This window comes from Crocodylus porosus, unplaced genomic scaffold, assembly GCF_001723895.1.
Source record: "Crocodylus porosus isolate Cpor-Errol unplaced genomic scaffold, CroPor_comp1, whole genome shotgun sequence".
Taxonomy (NCBI): domain Eukaryota; kingdom Metazoa; phylum Chordata; order Crocodylia; family Crocodylidae; genus Crocodylus; species Crocodylus porosus.
The window spans coordinates 9,005,929-9,030,743 of NW_017728917.1; the positions used below are offsets into that span (position 1 = coordinate 9,005,929).

General features: G+C 43.2%; 1 protein-coding gene across 14 annotated transcripts in view; it reads left to right on the forward strand.

Moving 5' to 3' along the window:
- FOXP1 (forkhead box P1) overlaps positions 1 to 24,815 on the forward strand; it is a 442,485-nt gene that overhangs the window by 366,864 nt on the left and 50,806 nt on the right. For all 14 annotated transcript variants that reach the window (XM_019536645.1, XM_019536646.1, XM_019536642.1 and 11 more), the window contains one exon: positions 3,639 to 3,843. In XM_019536645.1, the coding sequence (XP_019392190.1) occupies positions 3,639 to 3,843 (205 nt within the window). The remainder of the gene's footprint in view (positions 1 to 3,638; positions 3,844 to 24,815) is intronic.

A 24,815-nucleotide genomic window follows, 5' to 3' on the forward strand; every position in this document is an offset into this window, starting at 1 on the left:
GGAAAAGATATAAAAAGCTCCAGTGAAGGTAGACCTGTAGTCAGTTAAATGAATGACACCCCCCCTTCCCCCCCTGCTTAAAGTCTTTGCTAGCCTAGCTAGTTGTGTCATAGGTACCAGAGTAGTTGTAGTATCCCCGGACAGTGCCTGTTTGTGTGATTTTGGTTTGGGCTGTAGAACTTGTTTAAAACGTTTTTTGCCTTGATGCTGACCTGTTGTCATCTAAGATAGCACATCTCTAATTTTATCTTTGCATAATCTTTGGGGGATGGGGTTGTCCTTAGATGCCTCTCTTCCACTCTACATGCACAGCAGCAATTTTCGAATAAACCCCATTTTGACAGTATTCTGCACCATGAGAGCTGTGACTTCAAAACCAGTCTGCAAAATGAAACCTGCAAATCATACTGCTGAGCACTAATAGGACTGAGGCACCTAGTTGCCCAATTAGGGCCACAAACGAGGCAATTACTGGTCTAAATCCTGGTATTTGCATGTGCAAAGTTGCAGGCACAAACAGTTGTGATAATTGCAGGTGCAGTTTTAGAGATTGGTTATCAAGATGAAATCATGTAATAGTAAATTGCAGCGTTTTTATTGCAAGTGTTAGGGGATTGATTTGACTTGGTTTTATTATTTATTCCTTCACTTTGGAATATATTTAGGATTGCTTTATTTAACCATTTTGGTTGATGAGCAGTGAGCATACTTTACAGCTCTTCATTTGACAGTTCAGTTAGGAATCACCTTTGGAATAATCCTTAAAGATCTAACTCTTACTTTCTAATCAAATGATATCTGCAGTTTGATCATTTTGGAGGAGCTGATGTCACTTGTGCGAGAATGACATCATAATTTAATCTTCTTGTACCCAGTTCCATTTGACCTATAAGCCCTGCTCTTATTGCTTAGCTTATTTTATTTTACATAGGATTTTCGGCCTTTTATTTCCAAATTGACTGTTATATTCACCTTTCCATATACGGGTGCATTGCTCATTAATGCTAATGTGAGTTACGCTTATATGTTAAATGTAGAACAAATCTGCTGACTTTTAGGATTTTTTTTTATTATTATTATTATTATTACTGCAACACTTAAAAGCTTTGTCTTCAAACAAAGCATTAGAAAATCCAAAAATGATTTCTGGAGGAAGGAGGGGTGGTATTATTAATGCTTCTCCAATTGAGAAGCTACTTGGCTAGAAATACAGATACTTGATGGTGGCAAAAAGAAGAGGGAGAGAAAAAAAAGAAGTGTTATTCTTTTCCTATTTGCTTATTCTCAAAAATAAAAATAGGTGTCGACTCGTATGGTCTCATATCAATATGTTATCATCAACAGACAAGTCTATTCACTATTGTTTCAATTGAGTAAACAGTGGTGGAAGGGTCAGCCGTATTCACAGGTAATTGTTAGTGTGCAGACAGTCCTGTCAAGCGTGTTAGCTAAAAATACATCCCACACTGTCACTTTGCAAGGTGTTTGAAAATAATAGCCTAGATGCAGCAAAACAGGACACAGGCTTGTGTACTGACCTTTCTCTTTGTTTAATTTGCCTCAGAGGTTTAATTTCAGGGGACACGTAATAATTGAATATGTCTAATAACTAAATGCTCATTTGGGACAAAATCCATCAAAATATAATTGGCATTTGGTTTTTATGAAAGAAAAATGTCTTGACTTAAAGCAATAGATGTGTCCCAAGAATATCTGATCACTTAATGTATAAATTGAAGCTTCTTTTCTAATATATATTAATTGCAGATACTTAAACATTTTAGCATTTTTTGTAGTGAACCGTTACCAGAGACCAACTGTTTTTGTTAATGCTACTCTCAGAAAGGCGGGGAAGGTTATTGGTCTGTCGTGCAATAATTTACTCCTCTTTGATATGCAAACGATCCACGGTGAATATAAAAAAATCCTATCAGACTCATTTCACAGTTCTTAACCACTTAGATTCTCTGGAGTCTATCGCCTCATTAGACCAGTGCTCTCCAAAGCTAGCATAATTAAAATCTTTAACAGTTTAGCAAAGTAAAGATGTTTGGCTGATCACGTTGAGATGATTATCTATCCATTGTATTCTAAATGACAAAAATAAATTAAATTTAGACCTTGGCATTTTTTATTATGTGTTTCAAATGAATATAATGCATACTGCCTTTTTTTTATTTCAATACCTTAGGTTTGGTAAGATACATGCCTGTTTGAGCTGCTGCTGTAGACTTGGAAAATGGCAGATTTCCTTAGGATAGCTGCAGCATTACAATAGACTGAAACAATGAACAGTGATCCGAGTCGCCTGGAAGTCCAGTTATTAGAGACAGCTCTCCAAAAACCATCAGGGTTAGATGGATAGATATAGATATAGATAGATAGATCTATAAATAGAGAGAGAGATCTATAGATAGAGAGATAGAGAGTTAGGCATTCTTTATGAATGCTGTCTTCCAGTTATTCTCTTCTGCCCTGGCCCTCTAAAATAACGCTGAACTAGTCTGTGATTTGGGAGTTTGACTTATTAGAAAATGCATTTTGAACGAAGATATGTTTATAACGTGATCCAGGTGTGGAGCGCTGGGTGCACTGGGCCGTATCGGTCCCTGGTATAGCTCACGGGATGAATTTAGCCTCCTGGAGTTGTACAGAATTCCCACCCGGGATACTGGTTGAACGTGGCGAGCAGTGTCCTAAAGCTGGTGTCCATTTTGACACGATTAGGGAACAACATTTCTTTATTGTTCGAAGCTTATTTTATGTTTTCATTTTACTTTTGAATGGCTCATTAGCATTGATCTAAGAAATGACAGTAATAATAGTGTTACTTGTATAGAAAGTTATACAGTTTTTCAGTAGACACATCCATCAATTAAGTGAGCAGTACAAGAAACCAAAATTAATGAGAAAGATAGGTGTGTTAATGAAATAATCATAGTATAATCAATTTGACTGTTAAAATTTGAAAAGCATTTCAGGAAGACAATATGAATTCATAATTTATGTCTAAAAGTGATTAATAAAAACTGTATTTAATAACAAAGCTATTTGTCATCATTTAAAACTTAAGCACAAAATTAGTCATATTGTGGTTCATGTTGTCATAATAACACAGTTGAATAATTTTCTTTGAAGACCTTCCCCGCTTTTTAAAAATAAGTTAGGATTTATTCCCTTTTCTTAAAATAATATTGAAATAAAATGGCTCTAAAGAGATGCAGGGGAGACCCTGGCTCCACTCCTCAGCAGTCAGCTTTGCAGGCAAGGCTCCTTTGGAGCTCTCCCTGCGAAGGAGCTCGGGGATTGGGCCCTCCAGTGCAAAAATCTTAGTAATAATAATTAACATGAGGTGGGAATATTTTCCCTCTTCCTCAACACTTTCTTGTCGTTTTGTTTTGTTTTGTTTTTTTGTTTGTTTTTTTAAGTTATCTTGTTTTAATGGGAGCTAAGTGTTGGGCACTGAACAATTTAGCAGGAAATATGAAGTGTTACTTCAGTATTAACCTTTAGTTTAAAAAAACCAGGCACACAAAACTAACACTAGGCTTTGTTTACTGACTCTTTGATTTAATTACTGTTTGAAGACGGCCGAATTAGCTGTTAATTGATTTAATTATCCAATTTGTTTGTTTCAGGCATGATTCCAACAGAACTGCAGCAGCTCTGGAAAGAAGTGACAAGCTCTCATACGGCGGAGGAAACAGCAAGCAACAACCACAGCAGTCTGGACCTCTCCACCACGTGCGTCTCCTCATCGGCACCCTCTAAGACCTCCTTAATAATAAACCCACATGCCTCAACTAATGGACAGCTATCAGTCCACACTCCTAAGAGGGAGAGGTAGGTGCTGGTGGAATTCGTATATATGTGCTGATCAAAAGCAAGAGCTGGTTACTGTGTGGTGTTTTCATAGATGCTAGGGTCGCAAGGGACCTCAAGAGATCATCGAGTCTGATCCCCTACCTAGGCAGGAAAGTGTGCTGCGGTCAGATGACCCCAGCCAGATGCCTATCCATCCTTCTCTTAAAGACCCCCAACGTAGGGGAGACCACCACCTCCCTTGGAAGCCCATTCCAGATTTTGGCCACCCTTACCGAATTTTGGCCACCCTTACTGGTATTGGCGGCCTTTGCATGAGAGGATGCGATAATGACAAAAATATCCAAGCCCAAGTTTTGCCCTTATGATTTTGTTGGGTTATACAAGGTGTAGGTGGGCCTTTTTGTTCAGATGTTATGCCTTGCTCATTGGATTGCTGTTACAGGAAGGTATGCCCTGTAACTTCAATTAAATTATATTGAATTTGGTCTCTGCTGTGATGCTCATGTTTTTACCTTTCCCAACATGCATTTGCATTATTGGTGATGTCCCCTAATGCTCTAGCCAGGGGTGAGGAACAATTGATCAGTCCCAGCCATTCTCAGTCGTCTACCTCATTACTGTACTGCTGTTGCCATCATCGCACCATGTGGCACAGTCGCATATACTTTTGGTACTCACCACTGCCATGAAACAGGGCACTCCTGAGTTGTCCACATTGCTGCAGAGGGAGATTTCCCATTCTATGTGCCTGTAAAATTTCCTAAATCATGGCAGACAGGTTGTGGAAATTCAGACTAATTCATACTTGCCCCAGTCACGCTTGATGCACTTCTTAGTACAAGTTCCATTTTATTTGAAGGATACTGTACTTCTCCCCCCTGCATTTCTAACTGTTAAATATAACTCTTAATTGTATTGATATGAATGTTCCTAAATATCTGGCACATCAGATAATTGTTTGGAAGGCCAGTGTGAGAGTTAAGTTCAATCTGAACTGTACACAAAGAAGGTCAAACCGAGGTTCATATTATGTGATGCTGCTCTTGAAAAATATTACCAGGTTCGTGCTTGCCAGGGACTGGCTTGAGGGAGTGCCCCATGTTGCAAGGAGAGGTGTAGTCTTATGGCAGGAGGAGGCATAGGTGTGCGGGTTTCCTTCCAGGGAGCCTGCTTTGTCCTGTCTCTTGGCCTCTTAAATCTTGGAATGGAGCTTTTCATCTCAAAATCTCCTGGTTGCATCCTCCTATCGGGTTATCTGCTGGGCTGCTAGCGATGGGGGGCATCTCTGCTCCTTGTTGCGCACAGAGGGCATTTGTACACATGCTTGCCAGGCACTTTGAAAAGCGCCCAGCGCTGCAGCGCATGCATTTGTATAAACAGCAAAACGCATGTCAGCACCAAGCAAATCGTGACAGCGCGCTTTTGAACTGAAATGCATCAAAGGTGTTTTAGTTCAAAAGCGCACCACCGCCATTTTCCCGGCGCCGATGCACACTTTGCCATTTATACACGTGCATTCAACGCAACACTGGGCACGTCAACTCGCGTGCAGAGCAGGCTCTATATCAAGTCTGCTCCGACGTGTTGAATCTCCAGCTCCTTGGAGCAGACAAATGTATGTGTATAAATGCCCCAGGATCTCATCGAAAGTGGCCGAGCTGTCTTATGTCTCCAGCAGCAGAGGCATTGGAGCTGTGTTTGCAGACTAGGGAAGGCTGGACTGTGTTCACAGGTTTATAGTCAAGGTTCTCTATGCTAGTCTTCAAATTCATTTTAAAATTTGAATGCAGGCTCGATTCTGCAGAAATTGCTGGTTCTGTACTTCCTATTCTGGGAAGTCGGTGAGTGGAATTTTTATGTTCCCAAAACCCAAAAAGATTGCATTCCAAAGAGTGGAAAGGGCCTCGAACACATCCTGCATCCTGTGGGGTATTCATCACACCCCGTGTCTTTTCTAATATTAAAACATTTAAATATATGGAGAACATCCCATAGTGGTAATGTTGAAAAATGCACTTGCTTGAGAACGTGAATATTTAGATATTGTTATATGTGGTAGGAATACTTTTTCATTCCTTGCATACATGGACTCCGACATGCTCACATTTATGTGCATGAAGTCACTATACTTTCTAGGAAAGGTATACTTTCTAGGATGCGGCTTCCATGGCGGGGGGGAGCTAAACAGGGTACTTAAAATGGGGTACTTAAAGTCTACTTGCTTGTTTCATTAAGTGATTGCATTGTATCTTTACTTTTTATACTCATAAATAGGATGGGCGTATATATTTTCTGGTGCTATTTTGCTCCTTCTTTCCCCAGTTTCTCCAGTTTATAAAATAATTAAAGACCATGCAATTGAATGGGTCTCTTCTCACTCAATAGGTGTATGCCATTTCCATTAATGCTAATAGCAATTTAATCAAGGAACCATTAAGGCCCTCCTAACTGTTCAGTGGAAACAGGAACTGGTTGCACATATTATTGGAACTAGAACACATTTTGTCTGTTCCCTGTAATACAGATATGGGTCTGAAGGCAGTTACTCTTTACAAATGAGGTGATAGGCATGTTTTATTAGTAAAATCTCACATAATTCATTAAAAAGCTGTAAATGTATCACCATATGGTTTGAGAATATGATAGGTTAGAAAGAGAACCTTTAAAAAAATCGCCCAGTTGTTGAACTGATAAATATATAGTATATTGTTAAAGTTTATTAGAATACTTAGCCTGAATATCTATTAAATTCTCTTCGTTATACTATCAACATTTAAAAATACAGGCATGGCTGGGAATTCAAATAAAAGGGCAGTGGACTTTGCTTTGTTTTGCCTCTCTTTGGCTTACTGAAGGCTCATACCATCCATTTGCTGCAGTGATTGAATTACATCTTTATCCATAAGGAGAGCAGACACTATACACAGAAGAATGCCTAGTGATGCACTTAAGGTTTTTGTTGCAGTCTCATCAGGCATTGTGGTGCCTGCCTAGATTTCATATGACATACAAAACTCTTCTTGTTTAGATGCCTTGCACTCGCTTCCTTTTTGAAAGGGAATTTGTCCACCGTCAGTGTTTTCAGGGTGGTAACTGAACAATAAGAAAAGATCAGAAGCCATAAAAGGGCGACTGTATATTTAAAAGCAAGGAGAGGGAAGAAATGTGCAGAATAATTGCAGAAGAGAGAATGTAGACTGCCGGTTCTGGTTTTTATCGAAGACCCCGCTTAGCAAATGAGAATATGGGCCTGATACTTCACTCAGTGCTCAGTCAAAACTTATTGACATCAGCAAAGATTTTTCCTGAGTAGGAGAAGATGGCAGGATATGACCTGGTATGGACATAGGGTTGTCAGTTCTGTATATCAGCCTGAACCTAACTCTTTTTTTTCAGTGTACATGAATTATTTTAGCAGAACAGAATGCTCCTTCTTAGAGGGAAACAGATTTAGACCGTTGCTTTTCTGCCCAGAGTTGTGGGGGTTGCTGCAGGCAGGTCTTGTTGCCCTCCTGGCCAGGATGCCAGGCGGTTAACCAGGAGCTTGTCGCAGTGCCTTCACTAGGCTTTCGGGCCCAGATCTTCAAAGGCACCAAAATCCCTGTGAGGACCCGGCTATAGCGATAGTCTAAAATTCACCTGTGTCCCAGCCCTGTTTGTCCTGTCCCCAAAATGCAGTGTAGTTGCACCACTCCGGTGACACAAAAGAGCCACAAAGTCACCCTAACTGGGTAACCAAAATCTCCCCTGGCGAGGACAAATGCTCCGGTCACAGGCCTGGAGCGCAGTTGAAGCTGCTTCCTTTTTTTAGACCCCTGTGTCTGCCAGGGTCCTGCATCAGAGCCTGGGTCTTGTATTATTTCTGACCCAGCTATTTCAGGAGGACCATTGCCCATGTGAATATAGCTGCTGCTGAGAGGAGAATTACCTCTCTGAGGGGCAATCAAAGCAAAATGCAGCTTGTGTTGGCAGGATGGGTAAGGCTACTGGAGAACTTGGCAAAGTTGGCTCTAGAGCAGGGATAGGCAACCCCCGGCATGCGTTGCCAGTTAGTGGCATGCGGAGACATTTTCCCCAGCGTGCCAGGAGGCATGCAAGGAAATTGTTTTAAAAAAAATTGTTTTTTAAGTTGCTGCTCCAGAGCAGCCACGGATCCCAGCGCCGCAGCAGGCATCGGGAGCAGAGGTGGGAGAACGCAGGCAGGGATGGCTGCATGGGCTCAGACCGCAATGGGCGGGGGTGCCCTGTGGCACCCAAGGGGGGGCCCGGCCTGCACAGTTCCGTGGGGATGGGCTGTGGCCACCCTGCCCGTGAGGGTATGCCATCTGGCTGGGGCAGGACGCTGGGCTCAGGGGCTCCCAGCGAGGCTAAGCCCGGAGCTACATGCCGGGCACAGTGTAAGCGGGGTACAGCCTCCCCCGGAGCAAGGGCCTGGCCGCGGAAGCCCCTGACCCCGGAAACAGCCGCCGTGGCTGCCCTGGCCTGCCCAGACCCTGGCCTTGCAGCTTCCCTCCAGGGACTGGGGCCAGGGCAGAGCTGCTGTGCTGCAGGCTCCCACCGGCTCGGCCCGGAGCGCCCCCAGGCGCCCTGGCCCTGGCGGCTGATGCTGGGGTGTCGCTGCCTCCCTCAGCCAGACACTGCCCTCGACCGGTGGGCCCGACCCGCAGCGTGTGGGACATGTAAGCGGCAAAGGGCACCCCCTCTTTCTCTTTTTCTTTTTTTTCTCTCTTCTTTCTTTCTCTTTCTCCTCTTTTTCTTTTTCTTCTTTCTTTTCCCTTTTTTCTCTCCTTTTTTCTTTCTCTCTCTCCCCTCTTTTCTTCTCCTTTTTCTCTTTTCTTTTTCTTTTTTCTTTCTTTACCTCTTTGTCTCGTTTCTCTCCTCTCCTTTTTTCTCTCTCTCCTCTCCTTTTTCTTTCTCTTCCCTTTTCCTCTTCCCCCCGCTCTATTTTCTCTCTCTTTTTCTCTTCGTCCTCTCTTTCTCTTTTTTTCCTCTCTTTTATCGCAACATGCTTAACAAAAAAAGAATACACAAGAACAAAGGGTAGTATATGAAGTTTTATTTATCGTCACCAGGTTTAGAATTTTTAGAAAAATTTGTAGAATTTCACTGTAAAAACGCAGCATTTTTTATTATTAACTATATGAATATACAGTGCATCCTGCCGTGTACACCACCACCCCGCAATGCCGGTTTTGTTTTTGTGGCGTGTCAGTACTCTAGCACCTTACAGGGTAGACATTGAGGTTTTTTTTGGTGCTCCAGCCAAAGAAGTTGCCTACCCATGCTCAGGTGACTGCCTGACTGCTTTCAGGAGCGCGGCTGGCCATGCATTGCTTGTTAAGCCAAGGCCGCTTCTGCATGCTTGGGTTGTCTCTCCATTTCAGGTGAGCATGACATAAACTTTCATCTCCTGTGTGAGCCGAGCTCCTAGCACTTATCTAGTCAAGCTGAGGCTGAGCGAACACGTGAGCACTTTGTGTAATGGGTGTATTCTTGGGGAGCTTGTGGAAGCTGGAATTAGTGCAGGACATAAGTGCTGGCCCCTTCCAGGCCTGGCATTTGGTGACAAAGCAGCGCATTGCACCCATATCCATAGTCTGCCTCTTTATATTGAGCTAGTGAGCGCTGAGCGGCTTGGTCCGTCAGAGGGAAAATGCCATGGGGCTGGTGGCAGAGCATCTTCAGCGAAAACCCTGTGGACCTCGCTGTCAGCTTTGGCCTGGCTCAATCTGGAGTTATTTATTTAGATTTAAACAACAATAAAAAGCACATAGAGAAAGCACTAAATGCCTTAGCAGTTAATCATGGCCACATAATAAGACCACCCAGCAGCAATAAATAACTGTATACAGGTAACATTAACTTTTAGGGTGTGCTGTAAAGCTGTTTCCCTACTCCCCCATGGGCTGTCAGAGAAGGAGCAGGATGCAAGTAAGTTATGTGGGAGTTGCTATAATCCTGGCATGTATTATCGGGGCAGTTCATTCAGTATATTGTACAATTATTGATCCTGTGGCCTTGAATTTGATGCTGCTTACATTGCTGCAAGTCAGAGAGAGCTCCGGGAGTTCGGTGTGTAGACCGGTACCTTGTGAAGCCAGTTGGGGATGACAGAGTAACTCTGTTTGGGTCAAGGCGCATTTGAACTATGGCATAGGGCTGTATAATAATAGGTAGAATAAAATGACCCCCGTTCACTCCACTTCCCCTTTTTTGTTCTTACCGCATTCAAACGTCACCATACTAAGACTTCGGTCCTGCAATCAGCAACGTGCACATTTAAAGGGTCTACTTGCCTGTAGCGGATGGGCTCGGGTGCATGATCTTGGCAGTTGGGTGGTTGTATAGAAAAATATATAGATGCCATATTCAGAACAAGATGACGGTGCTCTTCTACAGCTAAAAATACTAACAAATACCACTGTCCAGTGCCCTTGGATGAGCTAGATATGTTGAACCTTCCTATTTTTGCAAGCAGGGTCAGAAAAAGGGGGGGGGGGAGGCGCATTTTATTAAATGCCCTGTGCATCTTATTTTCACAGGAACATGTTTTGTTTTGTTTTGTTTTTAATGCAGCTAGAAATAACGGGTTAATGCTGATACTCATTTTGTCTCTAAATGTATGTTCCATCTCCAGTCCCACATTGTGCCCAGTTTTCTGTAAGTAGCAGCAGCAGCAGCAGCTCTGGGGTTTGGTGCACGGCAATCTGTTAAGGAGATAAATAATCTGCTTTGGCATGACACTCCTACTCTCCTCTTTAATTTGTCTTACACAAGGAAAATTATAATTAAATCATTCAGGGTAAACCCTTGAGTGTAGAGAAGGAAAAAACACACTTTGGTAAAGATTGCCAATAGAGACCAACTTCCCTGTTGTGCCGTGCAGAGACATTTATCAATATTCAGCACTATTAAAGGGAGAACATTTCGTGTGATTTGTGAGGCGGATGCCAAAGCTCAAATCAAGGCTTGTTAAGATCCTTTCCCCATGCAATCATGGGCATTCAGCATCATTAGAATTCAGCACTGACTGTGTGTTTCATGCTTTGATTTTACTCAGACAATTTAATAATGTTTATTGTGCTGATTATATATATAAATTCACTCAATGCAATAAACATACCTCAGTCGTGAGTATCCTCAGGGAAATATTTAGTCATAGATACTTGTATTCACTAAGGATAAGCAAAAGTGAGACCATCAACGAGCATGCAAACCTCTCATCATCTTATCAGCATTGGGGTTTCTGCAATACCGAGCACTTTTTTTTTCACGGTAAGCAAATAAATAAATAAATAAAGCCAGCGAAGAACGGCAACCGCACTTAGAAGCGTCAGGGACGGTACATTGTTTTTTATATCGTTCCACTGCATCTTAATTTTGGGAAGCTCACACATTTGGTTAAGACAAATGACAAAAATATATTTGCTAAAGTGTTATATTTATGTGACTATTTACTTTAGAAGTTGACAGGCTTTGTCAGAGCCTGAAACATAAACACTTTTAAAAATATTTCTACAGAAGTATTTCCAGCCAAAATGCATCTGAGTGCAGAGCTTATTGGAAATGAGCTCTGAAATTGTTCAAAGGGAGCTTTGGAAGTCTCCGTTTTATTTAAAGCGTCGAGGCTGCAAGTCGTCTGGGGTGGGGGGGTGGTCTGGTTCAGTCCCGAGGCATAGGTTAGAGCATCCTATGAGCTCCAAACCTCTGATCTGGCAACTAGAAGTGTGCGGCCTTAGGAAAGGTCTGGCCACACTCACCTCCCTGTCTCCATGCCACCAGTAATCTCCCGGTACTGGGGCGATCCTTCCCTGCAGCTCTTTGTTGACTGTAATAGCAACAAGAAGGAGGAGGACCGTGTTCATCACGGCATTTCTGTACTTACAATAGAGAGGGGTGCAGCTATCCTCAGTTCTGACAGCAAGAGTTACCAGGAAGAGGAAAAGGCCACCTGTCCAGCAGGGCTTTCTCCATCCCCCAGCAATTCTGCACCTTGTTTTTACCGTCCTTATACCTCTTCTTACTGTACTTGAATCCCTTCCATCCAAACAAGCAAGCAGTGAATGCACAGGCAAAGTAAATGGGATAAATGAGATGATTTAAATAGTTGTTTTTTATAAGCATTGCAAAAGGGAAGAGCTGAAGGAGGAGAGGGGAGTGGTACCACTGCTTAAGCTGAAGTTACTGTGTTTTAAAGATATCGCTTTCCATGTTGGGCAAAGTGTGGCCCCTTTATGGGGGGTAGGGGTTCAGCTTGGGTAACGACTGAACTGATTGGGTTGTAGTTGATGTCCTGAATAAAATAGTTCAGCTTTCATTGTGCATGTGGGCCCTGGTCCTGATTCTCCATTGCCTTGCATCTTGTTGGGCTCACTGGTCCTTAGCACAGGTTGCTGGCCAGGAATCTGCTCATTCACATCTGCTTCCCTTACTTGTTAGCATGTGCTGATTTACCATTGGTATAGTTCTGTTTGGGTTCCTTGGATTTGTATTTTCCTAAGAAAAATGCTCCACCTCTCTTCTCAGTATTTGGGATTCTTCAAACTCAGAATGGTACTGAGTGGCTTCCATTGCAGCTGATGCACTGTTAGGGGAAGGCCTCACCGTCTCCTCCACGCCAGCTCTCTCTCTTGTGTGTCCTCTGCATCTCAGACACCTGCGAATCCTCTTCTGAGAAGCCTGTAATAACTGGGCCGGAGAAGAAAAGCTTCTTCTCATCTTCATCCTTGCCTGCCCCAGCCCTTCCACTTGCAGGCTCGTCTGACCGCAGTCGGCATAGTCCGCTAGGGGAAAGAATTGGGAGGATACAAAGGTGGTATGCTCTCCTCCCAAATCTATGCGCATGATTAAGTGGGCATTTAATGTCATTACGGCGTGAACTTTGTGTCAGTTATCATGCTCCCCAGGAGACGTTAGCATTGCATGGGGATGGGCTGCTGCAGTTGGCATTCAGTTGCCTTCTGCCCTCTCTTATACTTGTTTTCCACCCCTGCTCCCCACAGCAAACTCCAACTATGATGCTGCTTTTAATGATGGAGGTGAGGATGGATCTGGCAGACATCAAAGGGCCCTGCATCTGACTGGAGGCGTCTTGGATTTACCCCGAGTGTTAGGGCTCTCTCAAAGTCTTGGTTAGACTGTGCTTTTCCAGAGTAAGGGGGGCTCTGAGATGATCGTGTGGTTGGTTTGACACCTTGCAAGAGGCAGGTAATTGAGTTTCTTGCCTTAACTTTTGAATGGGTGGAGGAGCTTCCGAGGCTGCAGTGGGTGGGTTACCCGCTTAGGACCTTGCTGTGCCAGACTTCTCCCCAGTTTCAAATCCAACTTTCAAAGGCTCAAAGATTAGTAATAAATCAAGATGAATCACTCAGAAAGTGGCCCCTCACCATACGGGGCCAAATTTATCTCCCAAGAGCTAGGTTTGTGCAGTTCAGTGAGGATAGCTATTCACTTAGTCCAGATCTGAATTTGATCCGGTCTCTTTTTAGAGCCAGGCTTATACTGTTGGGCAGCCAGCCACCTATATGAAACTTATAAGCAGATGATGCCCGTATCTCTGAATCTAGTCGCTGTATCCTCTTTGTGTCTAGTAGTAGCAGCAAGATGACTCAGCTTTGTGAGCCAGACTTTCAGCTGGTTTAAATTGTGAAAGCTGCCTCAGTGCCAGTGGAGCAGTGCAGCTCACACGAGCCGAATATCAGGCTGTGCGTTCTCCCATTTATCCTCACCTAAATTATGTGCTGATATCGTAACTCAAAACGTCCCACTGCCGAGTCAAATTGGCATTCTCATTACAGCTAAAGAAGTTACCATTAATTACCATATGCTTTCCTGTTCTGAGTCAATTCCCTGTCCAACCAGCCTTTTAAAATTTCTTCCGTGACTCAGATCTAGAGTCACCAGTCTTCATTTATACACCTTAATGCTTCATATTATTGTTGTTGTTTTAATCTAAGTAGATCATGTCCACTGTGTTTCCTTGACCTGTCCTGTTTTTTGGCTGCAGTCATGCAAGACCTCTTCCTCATCGATATGACGTGCTGGAATTCTCTAATCAAATGACACTTTTCAGGGTCTTCTCCAGCTAAACCCTGCAAAATTGCTCCCAGTATTTCTTCCTTCTCCCCTCACCCTCAGCCCCGCCAAGGGATGTTAGGCTAACCAGGCTACAATTAGCTAATGTATTGTGTGCCCCCCTTTTTGGATGAAGGGTGTTATATTTGTCACTGTACCGTCTTCAGGAATCTGACCTGACATCAGAGAACTTCTGAACTTGAATGGTTCATTGGTTTCTGGTCACACGTAATAATGATCAGTTATACAACTGCCAACACTAAGCTAATGTATCCCAAAAAGCACCTTAAATAGACTGGGTGAGCCTTGGCAGACGCATAACAGAACTTTTTCCAAATTTTAGCATATGTATTGTTTTATACCTCCATCTGGCAAACAGATCATTGTTTGATATCTGAGCACTTTGCATATCTCCTCCTCCTCCTCCTTGCAACCAAGCTATTTACATGTGAATTTGTACAGCTTCATGGTATTTTTACATGCCAGAGAAATAGGTGATGGTTTTCTGTTAATTGTGTACACTTTTCAGCTTGACTTTTAAATACTTAGGCTCCAATGACAATCTCTTTCCCTTTTGCTGAAGGTAAAGTTTATGTAGCAGTCTAAAAGCCAGCCTGTTTGGGGGCTTTTTTTTCCTCTTCTAAAATACAGGATTTCTGGTTGCTTTTTTCCCCTTGTGTGGAAGTTATCATTTCCCAGCGTATGCACTGGAGATGCTAACTGTTCCAAGGAGTTGGACAGGGAGCTGAAGAGGAGCTGTATTATTTTCTGTGACAGACGCCTCAGTCTGAAACAGGAAAAGAAACACCCTTGAAAACGCCTTTAAACATGGGGAATAAGTTAGGTGATTTTCATGAACTATTTACTCTGCTGTTCAATAAAAATCAAGCAGTTAGTATGACAGCTGTTACATCACATGCTATACCTTCCTGCTAAGATACTGAGTGGCATTTAAAGTAACACACCACCATTAAGCTGTGTAAACTTTATCCATTTCAGCATGTTTTAATGGAAAAAGCCATTGGTTTTTTTTTCCAATTAAGTGACATCATTTTTCCCAGGTTGTAGTGCTCCTTTTACAACTGTTTTTCTTTAATTCAAGTTATTTTACATTTCTTTTTCTTGGCATCCTTTAATTCTTAAGCCGGGGAAGGGAAAATATTTCTTCGTTCAGGGTTGACAAGAAACTGAGCAGTGGCGTAGATCTCTTCCCCTTCTCCCCCTCCCCTCCGCCCCCCATACATTTTGTGCTAATCTTGAGCTCTCTCTCTTATTTTGTTAGGCAAATAGGGGTGTATTTTCAAAGTAGTGAAGAGATGTGCATTGAAATCCCATAATTTGTTAATGGGATTTGTGCCTATACCTACTGCACATTGTTGTGGAAGCCCCCCCCCCCCCCAAACTATCATGTGCTTCTCAGTTTTCACATGTAAGCCACTGCTCATTTGTGAAATGCAAATGAGTATTTTTCATATGCCTGGTGCTCCTAGGGTGGGGTTTGTTTTTTTTTTATATATTCTCTTCTATGTAATCAGTAGAGGCATATGTATATTATAAAGTATATTCTGTTCATTAAAACAATGGTATAAGCCCACAAAGGGAAATTGTTAATATGTGTTGCAGCTTGTCATTTCGGGCTGTGTGAATAAAGAAGATAACTATTCCTTTGGGAAACTATTTCAGGAATTGAGCAACAGATACGTAGCCAGCGAATTCTTTTAACTGCAATTTTCCTTTTTGTGTGTACTTGAAAATTACGCCGGGAAGGGTCCTTAAATGCCATTTCATATCCAGAGCACAATTTCCACAGCACAGGTGGTGCTAATATAGGACAGTCCCCTAGGCACTTGTCGCCAAGAGTTGTACAGCTTGTTCAGTGTCTGCATCCATATGGCAATCTGTCCCATTCATAGAAAGACATTGTAGCTGCGCCTGTGGGTGCTGTGGTCAGTGTAGTGTAAAAAGTAGATTTTAACTCTCAGCAACCTACATGCTGCAGCGTGGTTTATTGTGGAGTCCAAGTTATAACATTGGGGAGGGGGGGGCGGTGTTTAAAAATCAGCTCGGAGCAAATTCGAGAACCATCTTGCCGGCTGGGTTTTGTGTTTGCTCTTAGGAGCACATGGTTAATTCAGCAGGTGCAGCCGCTCCGTTTGCTGCGTGCCACCAGTGCAGAGTTTATAGGAAGTCGCTCTTAGAAGAAACATTTTCTGGGTTGTTTATACCGCGAATTAATTCAGAACTTGCAAGGCAGCGAGCGCCGCTCGCTTTCTGTGAATGTCACCTAGACGTCGGGCTTTGCTTTCCTTTTTTTTTTTTTTTTTCCTTCTTTCTGTTATGCTGCGTTTCGTGGTTTCTCTTCTACGTGCTGCACTTGCGAAGGAGCCCGAACGTGCTTCCCAGAGAAGAGCGCGGTCTTGGGGTCGAGGGATCATACGGCAAGCTGGTCCTCGGGGGTAAGGTAGCACACGGCCGCAAATGGGAGTCTCCCAAGGAGCCCCCGAAAATGGGCCTATTGATATATTACACCACGAAGGTGTAAAATATTAACAAGAGACGAAGATTCGTGGCTGTTTTGGTATCCGTCATTTCCGTGCCAAATGTTGTTCTGATTTAGTGGGACTATTTGTTATACCTTTTAGTAAATAAAAACAAATAGACAGCCTAACACCTGCACCAGCATCTGCTATTTACACTACCTGTATGATTCAGCATGCTTCCCCGAGGAAATAGAGACTTGTGTCCTATAGATTTAAGTGCTTTTCTGGTGGTTCTCTGGGAGAAGGCAGTGGGAGGGAAATCAAACAGTATGATTTAATTTTCTGTCATTTTCCTTTGCCTGTTTACACATTTTAGCAATGTACATATATTTAAAAAAGGGGAAAAAAAAAATACCTGTGCCATTTTGCGGTGGGAGCAGGCAAACCAAAGGATTGTGCAGTGTATACGTGATGCGACGGTCACCTTCGGTGCCGTTTTGGTTGTGCCTGTGGGACAGTCGTTAAAAAAGAATATCAAAGTGCAATAATCCATATTAATGATCTCTGTTGCCCATATGACCAGGCGGTGAATGGGCCAACAACTTGCTCTTGCTAAAATTCGGTCCTTGTAATTAAAAAAAATTCCTGTAGGGAAAAAAAAAAAGATACGGGCGCGCAGGATTTTCTGTGTCAGGTCATTAAGCACTAACTTAAAGCACTAATTCCACTGAAATCAAGGGGACTGCTCACAAGCTTAAAGGTAAGCATGCTCTCAAAGCCTTGCCGAATCAGGGCCAGCGTCTTTCTTTTTCTCTGCAGTCTGATTTCTGTATGTAAGAACAAGAGGAATTTCTGTGTTTAAGATCAGTGAGAAAAAATAGGTGAAGTGTTAGTTTAATTAGGAAAAAATGTGATCCTAAGATACTCTATCAATCCAGCTTCATCTGAATAAATTAGAGGATGGTGCAGAGTGGAATGAAATGAGATTTAACGAGGATAAGTGGGAAGTATGGCCCAGATAGGAAATAAAAAAGCCAAACCACATGTTCAAAACAGCACATCAGCCGCTAAGCATCAGCTGTGCGAGAAATAACTGAGGCATAGCAGAGGAAGAGAAATCAAAGTGGAGCTTTCTGTGCGATGCCTCAGAAAGGTAGGTGCAAACCTGGGATGTATAAACATGTTTGTCACAGTTAAGTCTTTTTTGCCCATGACACGTGTTACAGCACCGGTTAAACTGTGATTAATGTGCGATGTGCACGTGGGCACGATCCTGCAGAAGGGATCGTAAACTGGAGCAAGCACAGGAGAAGGGAGGATGATGAAGGGTTTGCAGCGAAGACAGATTAAAAGGAATTAAAGATCTACACCCTGGAAAAATTTACAATGGGAGGGAAATGATTATGGTGTGTAAGTACATGAAGTGACGGTACAAAGAAGGGAAAGGAGAACTTGTTCTCATTAGGTAGCAATGAGAGAATTTAGATTCCAGCATTTCAAGTCTTCTATCTCTGGATATATTTGATGTTCTTTTCACTACAGTATCCGGGCTCCAAATTGAAATAAAAAAAAAAAAAAAATCCAGTTTAAATACTAGGAAAACTCATTAGTGGTCAAGTCCAGTGGCGGCTGGAGCCTGCACTTGAAAGAAGTGGGGAAATCAATGCTGTTTTTGTGATGTGCACTTCTCTCAAATGGGCTAGAGATACGCTGGGGTCCTCCAAAGACTAGCTGTTATACAGGGCCTTTAGAGGGTCTATTGAGATGCCAAAAGTGAATGTAAGATGCCTACTGGAATATGCGTAGTGCACAAAGGAGGTTAGAATATCACAATTGTGCCTGTAACCAAAAAAGTTGGCTCGTATATAGATTGAGGCCAGAAGGGACTGTTTTGATCACCTAATCTAGCCATGATATATGGTTTCTATAACAAGGCCTACCCCAGATGCCTTTCCCAAGGTCTTTTACAGCATCCTCTCCCCTGGCCTCCTGGCCATCCATGCGGGACAGGTGTGGAGGAGGTGGTGGCAGGTGCGAGCGCTGACCTGCAGAAAGCAAAGTACGTTCCTAGAAGCAGCTGCCCAGCAAACCATTCTGCAGTTGTCTAGGCTGCAATCTCTGCTTTTTCTTATAGTGCCTGCCCCAAGTTGCTCAGTGGTTTATTGACCTTGTGTTACAAAGCTAAAGTGCATTGCTCTCTTATCTTTCGCGGCATACACCTGTGTACCAGGCCCATTACTTCTAAATTGCACCTGATGTACAACACGAATTTCCACTGGTCCTGTGCCTTGATACGCACTAATGTCTTTGCTGCAGGCGTTTGAGAAATACAGTCTAAAAATGCTAACCAAAAAAATGTAAGCCAGATGAGGTATCTAGATGGAAGACCTGAGCTGGCCAGGAACATTCAGGGCCACATTTTTCAAAAGGGCCACAACCAACCGCTGAACTTAGTCACAGCTGAACTGGAATTTGCCCTCACAAACAACTCTTTGTTGCAGATGAAATAACTGCATTCACAAACCAGGCAGTTAGATGCTTAGGCATCAGTCTTACTTACGTATGTAAACAGCATAAATATTTAGCGGTAGCTCTTTTTTAAATGTGGCCCAAGTGCTCTTTCAAGTAGATCATTTGCATTCATTTGTACGGCAGATGTGGTGTGTTTACTAGGTGCAATTCTGTGCTCTCCGTCATGCCACTGTCAATTGAATTGCATTTTCACTAGTGTAATTGAGAGCAGAGTATGTCTTCATGCGACAGGACGTTACGCCAGGAATGGAAATGCTTGCATTAGAGCGCAGGGCACTTTAAGTTAGCGCCAGTAACTTGGGACAGGATCAGAATAACTGACTCATTAGAGTTATTTTGATTTCTTACTCAGTGAATAATAAATTCTCTGCGTTCTTTTAGTTTCCTCATCACATTTTCTTGCCCTTTTCCTTACCTGTTGCCAAACCGACTTTCTAACTTCATTGCTGTTCAGTCTCCTGCCACGCCTTTCGAGTAACATCAGAAATCATCAGCCAGTCGCATACAGAGAACGTCGGTCCTAGTGGCCCTTTGCTTCATCGGGCTGAGATGTTGAAAACGGGGCTCGGGACGCAGAGCTTGATTAAACCAGGGCTCGGTGTCAAGCCTCAGAAATCTGGTGGAGCCACCTTGACCGGAGAGAGAACAGGCACGAATAGGGATCAGATCTTTTAAATGCTGCCTAAAGTACTTGGTCTACCTTTCAGGGTTTGTACAGCCTAATAATGAGTTGTCTCATCAGTACGTTCTCACTTCTATCACCATTTTCTTTAACTCAGTATTGCAGTTTTTGTGAGCGGAAACAAACCATGGTTGCTGTTGATGTCGTTGTGCTTCATCATATTTCATTTGGTCTGCTTCATCTAGTCACACTGGAGAGCAGACTAGATGATCAGTGGTCCTTCTGGCTTTATCATCTGTGGACCCCAATAGGGACTGTGTTTCTTGCACATGGTTACTGCCTTCCCCCTTTAAAACTCTTAGCTGGCCAATTTTACCCTTGGCATCTTGAGGCCTAATAACGCTGGGAGGTGTTAGCAATAATCCTGACTTTCTAAAAGCACACGCCTGGCACTTATTAGACAAAACATAGTCACTCCACTTGTAATTTTCTAAACCTGGGCATGATATCACAAAGGAATGTGAAATCCTCTAATTAAATACAATTCTGAGAGCAGACAGAAAATTAAGATGATGAGGGTTAAGGGGCATGAAAAAGGCAAAGAGCACAGTGTGAGGAAGACAGACAGACACACCAGCAAATTCATTACTGTCTTGTAGACTCCCATGTTATTCATGCTAGGATGCATGCACGTACACACTGGCAACAACATGGGTATGCCACTGTTCGATGCTCTGTTTATAACCTGGTGGCTTGAGAGACTTCAATTTACAGGTTTCCTTTAGTATTGCAAAAGATGAGCCCGGGAGTCAGATCATTGGCGCTATCTCAGTTAAAGATGAGCATTATCGTGATGATCGGATACCCTTCCATTTCTTGCTAGCTTGAGACCAAGCAAAGCTTAGAGCTGTAGGACCAAGGGCCACCAAAGTGAGACCTTCGAATGATGACTGAACTATGTTTGCAGTGCTTCCATCTGGATTGAAAAGCCTGTTTTACTGAGAGATCTACTTTGTGGGCACCGGGCAGCGGTGCAAATCATTTTCTACTCTCTCGAGAAAAAGTGATCTCCCTTTTCTTTGAGCACTAAGCAGGGAGCCTTTCCAGGTGGGAAGGAGGTGAGATTGTGCAGATCCTTTGCTGGGCAGTGGTGTATTTTCTCTACACTATTATAAAACAAGCAATCACTTCACCAGAAAATAAAAGAGAGCTGCTTTCCTGTTTCCCACATATTTGGAAAATGCAGACATTGAAGCATCGGATTATGGAGCATTTCCACACCAGGATTGTTCAAGTACAGCAGGCTGTGATGTCTGGAGTATTATTAGTGAGGGTCCTGCTTGCTTCCTATCTGATTCTTTAGTCAAGATACAGGCAGTATTTGGATTCATGGTACCCATTTCCACGTGGCTATGTAGCGGGTCTGCTCTCATTTGGGAATATTGTAACTTTACAAGTGACGGTTAAACATATGTCTTGATTACAGCAGTTACCTCTTACGTTATTTCACTATTCCCCATCTGACTTACCACACTGATGGAGAACACCAGTAAAGAGTTGACTATAAGCAGAGATTAATTTGTGTGTTGGAAAGAGCCTCCCCTGCTCTTACCCAACCCTAATCGGACAGGCAGCCATGTAAAAACATCAGTGTAGTGTCTCACTTGGCAGGGCCTGTGCAGATTCAGAGGTGTTTCTATTTTATTAATGCATTCATTTATTTTATTTTGGCTCCTATTATTTTTTTACTCCCATATGCATTGTGGATTCAGTAAAGAGAGAAGGAGGCTGGATTCCTTTGTATTGGCAGTAGATTTGCTAGCTAAATTCTGAGCACAGAGCCAGATTAAGTCCTGAGTTGCACCTGTGCAACACCCTGGAAGACCATAGGGATTCAGGTGCTTAACCAAGAGCAGCTGAGAGGTCGCTGTGGCCATCATTTTGACTTGAGTAGGTGTTCTGCAGTCTGAAAGCTTCCTCCACATTCGCGCGTGGTGTTTTGCATCGTTAGTCTATCCCCACAGTTGCATGGACTATTGATTTAGCAGCACTAATTACTAGAAATAGGAAAGGCAAAATGACTTGACTAGTAAAGGTGCTAGTGTGGCTCTTGTCTGCCTTGCTCCAGCTGGCAGAGCATTCTCCATGTGAGGGTGGGCTATGAAAGCAGCAAAAACATAAGGACATAAGAAAACTTCCTTACTAGGAGGGTGGTGAAGCATTGGAGCAGATTACCCAGGGAGGTGAAGGAAGCTCCATCCTTGAAGGTTTTTAAGGCCTGGCTTGGCGAAGTCCTGGCTGAGATGATGTAGTTGGGGCTGGTCCTGTTTTGGGCAGGGGGTTGGACTAGATATGACCTCCTGAGGTCCCTTCCCACCCTCATTGTCTATGGGTCTAAAAAGTGCCATACTGGGTTGGGCCGGTGGTCCATCTAGTCCGGTATCCTGTCTGTGCTGGGCAGACTTAGATGTTACTCAGGGAGGGCATCTGAACTGGATACAACCAGCGTGATCTGTCCCCTCCTCATTACCCTCCCTGACACCCACCGTCAGTGGTGTAGAGATGCCACAGAAAACATCCCCAACTGTTCTGTTTAATAGCTATTGCCCATGAGTTTGCGCAGCCCCTTTTTGAGCGTGGCTGTACTATCTGCATCTACAACCCCCTGTGGCAACAATTAGGGACTATTAAATGCACACCTAAGGATCTTCCCACTTACCACTTGCATTCTGTGCTACGTGTCATTAACAAACCGAATTGCATAACAAAGTTTACTTGGCAGAGGAGCTACTTCTTGCGCCTGCAACTAATCACATCGCCCCACTGCATTGCTTGGGATTTGTTCAGTTTCGCAGACAAATAACTTGTATAAGGCATAGTGAATGCAAATCCACTGGCATGGGAAAATGAGCTTGTGCAGAGCTCTCTTCAGGTCCCATACCACACATACATGTGTTGCTGCAGAAGTTAGTTACCTCCATTAACTTGTTGAACGTCACAGATGACCTGTCATGAAGATGTGTGCGCTTTTGAAAGAGGGGCAGACAGAAACAAATGCACATGCTCTCTTGTGTGTCATTAGAAATCAATGGAAAAGGTCTGAGCCAAAATCTTTGCTTGCTCTTCCTGCCAGCAGTCTTGTCTTTGTAAAATAAAGTCACAGGCAGCGAGATGGAGGACGCATCCAGATTCTAGACTTCTTAGATGCACACACACAAAATGTTGTTTCAGCCAAAAGCATTCAGATCTTTGCTTTCCAATGGCCTTTCCCTCAACAAATCTGGTACTTGGAAAAGGCAACTCTCCATTAGCTTTCTATTTGCTGTCTTCTTTCTTCATTATTTCAAGTGCAGGATGTGATCTCATTCTGCTCCGTCTCTTTCTGGAGGAATTCTTTGAGACTCGGTTTAAACCAGCAAAACGGCAATATTTGATACCATCAGAAGCAGACTATTGACAACACTCCGGTAACAAGAGCCCAATCTGGCCATGTTAAGTCCCAAAAATGTACCATCCAAGACATAAGCATGATGCAGGGATAAGTAGTTGCGAAAGAAAAACTCTTGAAAGTGCTTCATTTATAAATAAATAAGTAGCTACTTCCAGTAATTTTGCAGTTTGTGTGTTTTGGTCGAATGGCTGTGGAAACTTCCATGTATTTCTACTTCAGGCATGATGTCTTGTTAAGTGCAGTATGAACGTCTTGACTTCATATTCCCATGTATGGGCAATACCAGAAATTCCCGTGGACCTAGTTTAGATGCCTGTAGTCGTATACTGAGCACCCAGGGACCTCTCCTGTCAGACAGGAGATCCCTGGGAAGAAAAGAGAGTTGCAACCTCGAATGAAAACAATTGCTATATAGGGCTCTTGGGACCTTCCCCTAGCCTGCCTTCCAAAGCTCAGAGTAAAATTTTAAAACCTTGATTAGGGGTTTAAGCTACGTGACTCCCATTGGTATTGTAATGGGATTTGCAGTGCTGAAGCCCCAGAGACCTCTTTGAAAACGTACCCCTTCTTGTTTGCCAGACGGCACTTTTCTGTTCCTCTTGACTGAGCGGGTAACGTTCGCTCTGTGCAGTGACGTGCTGAAGTTTTGCCCAGTTTGCCAGATAAATCGAGATCATAGGACTGACCCAGCTGTGAATGTCTTCACTGATTTTTAGAGGGGTGTTAACATCGAATCCTTGTTTCCTCCACTTTTTTATAAAAGTGTTGTAAAATCAATTGATAAAAAAACAAAAACCCCCAAAATAAGGAAACAACAGTTCAAGTCCTTTCATTTCAAGAACAGATGGGTCTAAATTTAGTGGCAACTGTAAATGCTCCTAGCACGATTTACTTCTTAAGTGTACCCAGGTTTGCTGTGCAGTTGAGTAAGTAGAGCAAGGCCCCGTCTACACTCGGAAGTGGCGGCGTACCGGGCTAGCTGTACGACAGGCCCTGCAAGGATAAGCAGAGCTGATATCAGCAGGAGAATTATTTGGCTGGATCGTTTCTACCAGCACTGGGAGTGAAACAGCGCAACTGGCCAAAGGACGTGTTTTGCTGGCCTCTCTGCTTGCACGTTCGAGCTGTTGCCGGCAGAGCCGTGCTGGTCCTGGGTGCGGGTCTGTTGTTTGTTTGTGTGTTTGTTCCCTGCTCCTAACAGCGTAATTCTGCTGATTGGAGCATTTAAGTCTAAACCAGGCCTGAGATAATGCAGGGTGGTTTGTTTTAGTCTGGGTAATTTTTAACTACCAAAGCTAATCCTTCATCTGGATAGTATATCTTAACCCTGCCAATATCCATTAAATCACTGGAAAGAAGTACAAGATAACATTTGAAATCTGTGCAGATTTTTGTCGTCTTTTGCTGTAGCAAAAGACCATGCTCGAACATGCCTATTGCTATGCCTATTTGGAGGCATAGCGATCGTCCCTCTAAAATAAAATGGGACGGTATACTCCATTTCTCTATAACTTCTTAAATGCTTTTCCTCCTCGTGTATGGAGAGTGCAGTTGCTCCGCCATGGCTGGTTCCTTCAAGAAATATGGGGACTAACGTTTTTCTAATTTCCCTACAGAGCGCGAGTTGGTTTCTTCATTCCTTTAGCAGCTCATCAGCAATAGCTTCTCCGTTTCTAAAAAACCAATTCGGTTAAACAGAGGCGCTATTCCCGTGTCAGCAAGGCCTTCACAACACCTGCGGCCCCTCCGTTTTGCAGGGAAAGTAGATTGCTGATTTTTAGAAATGCTGAGAAAAAGTACAGAACCGATTTTCAACCAACATGGAAAGCAG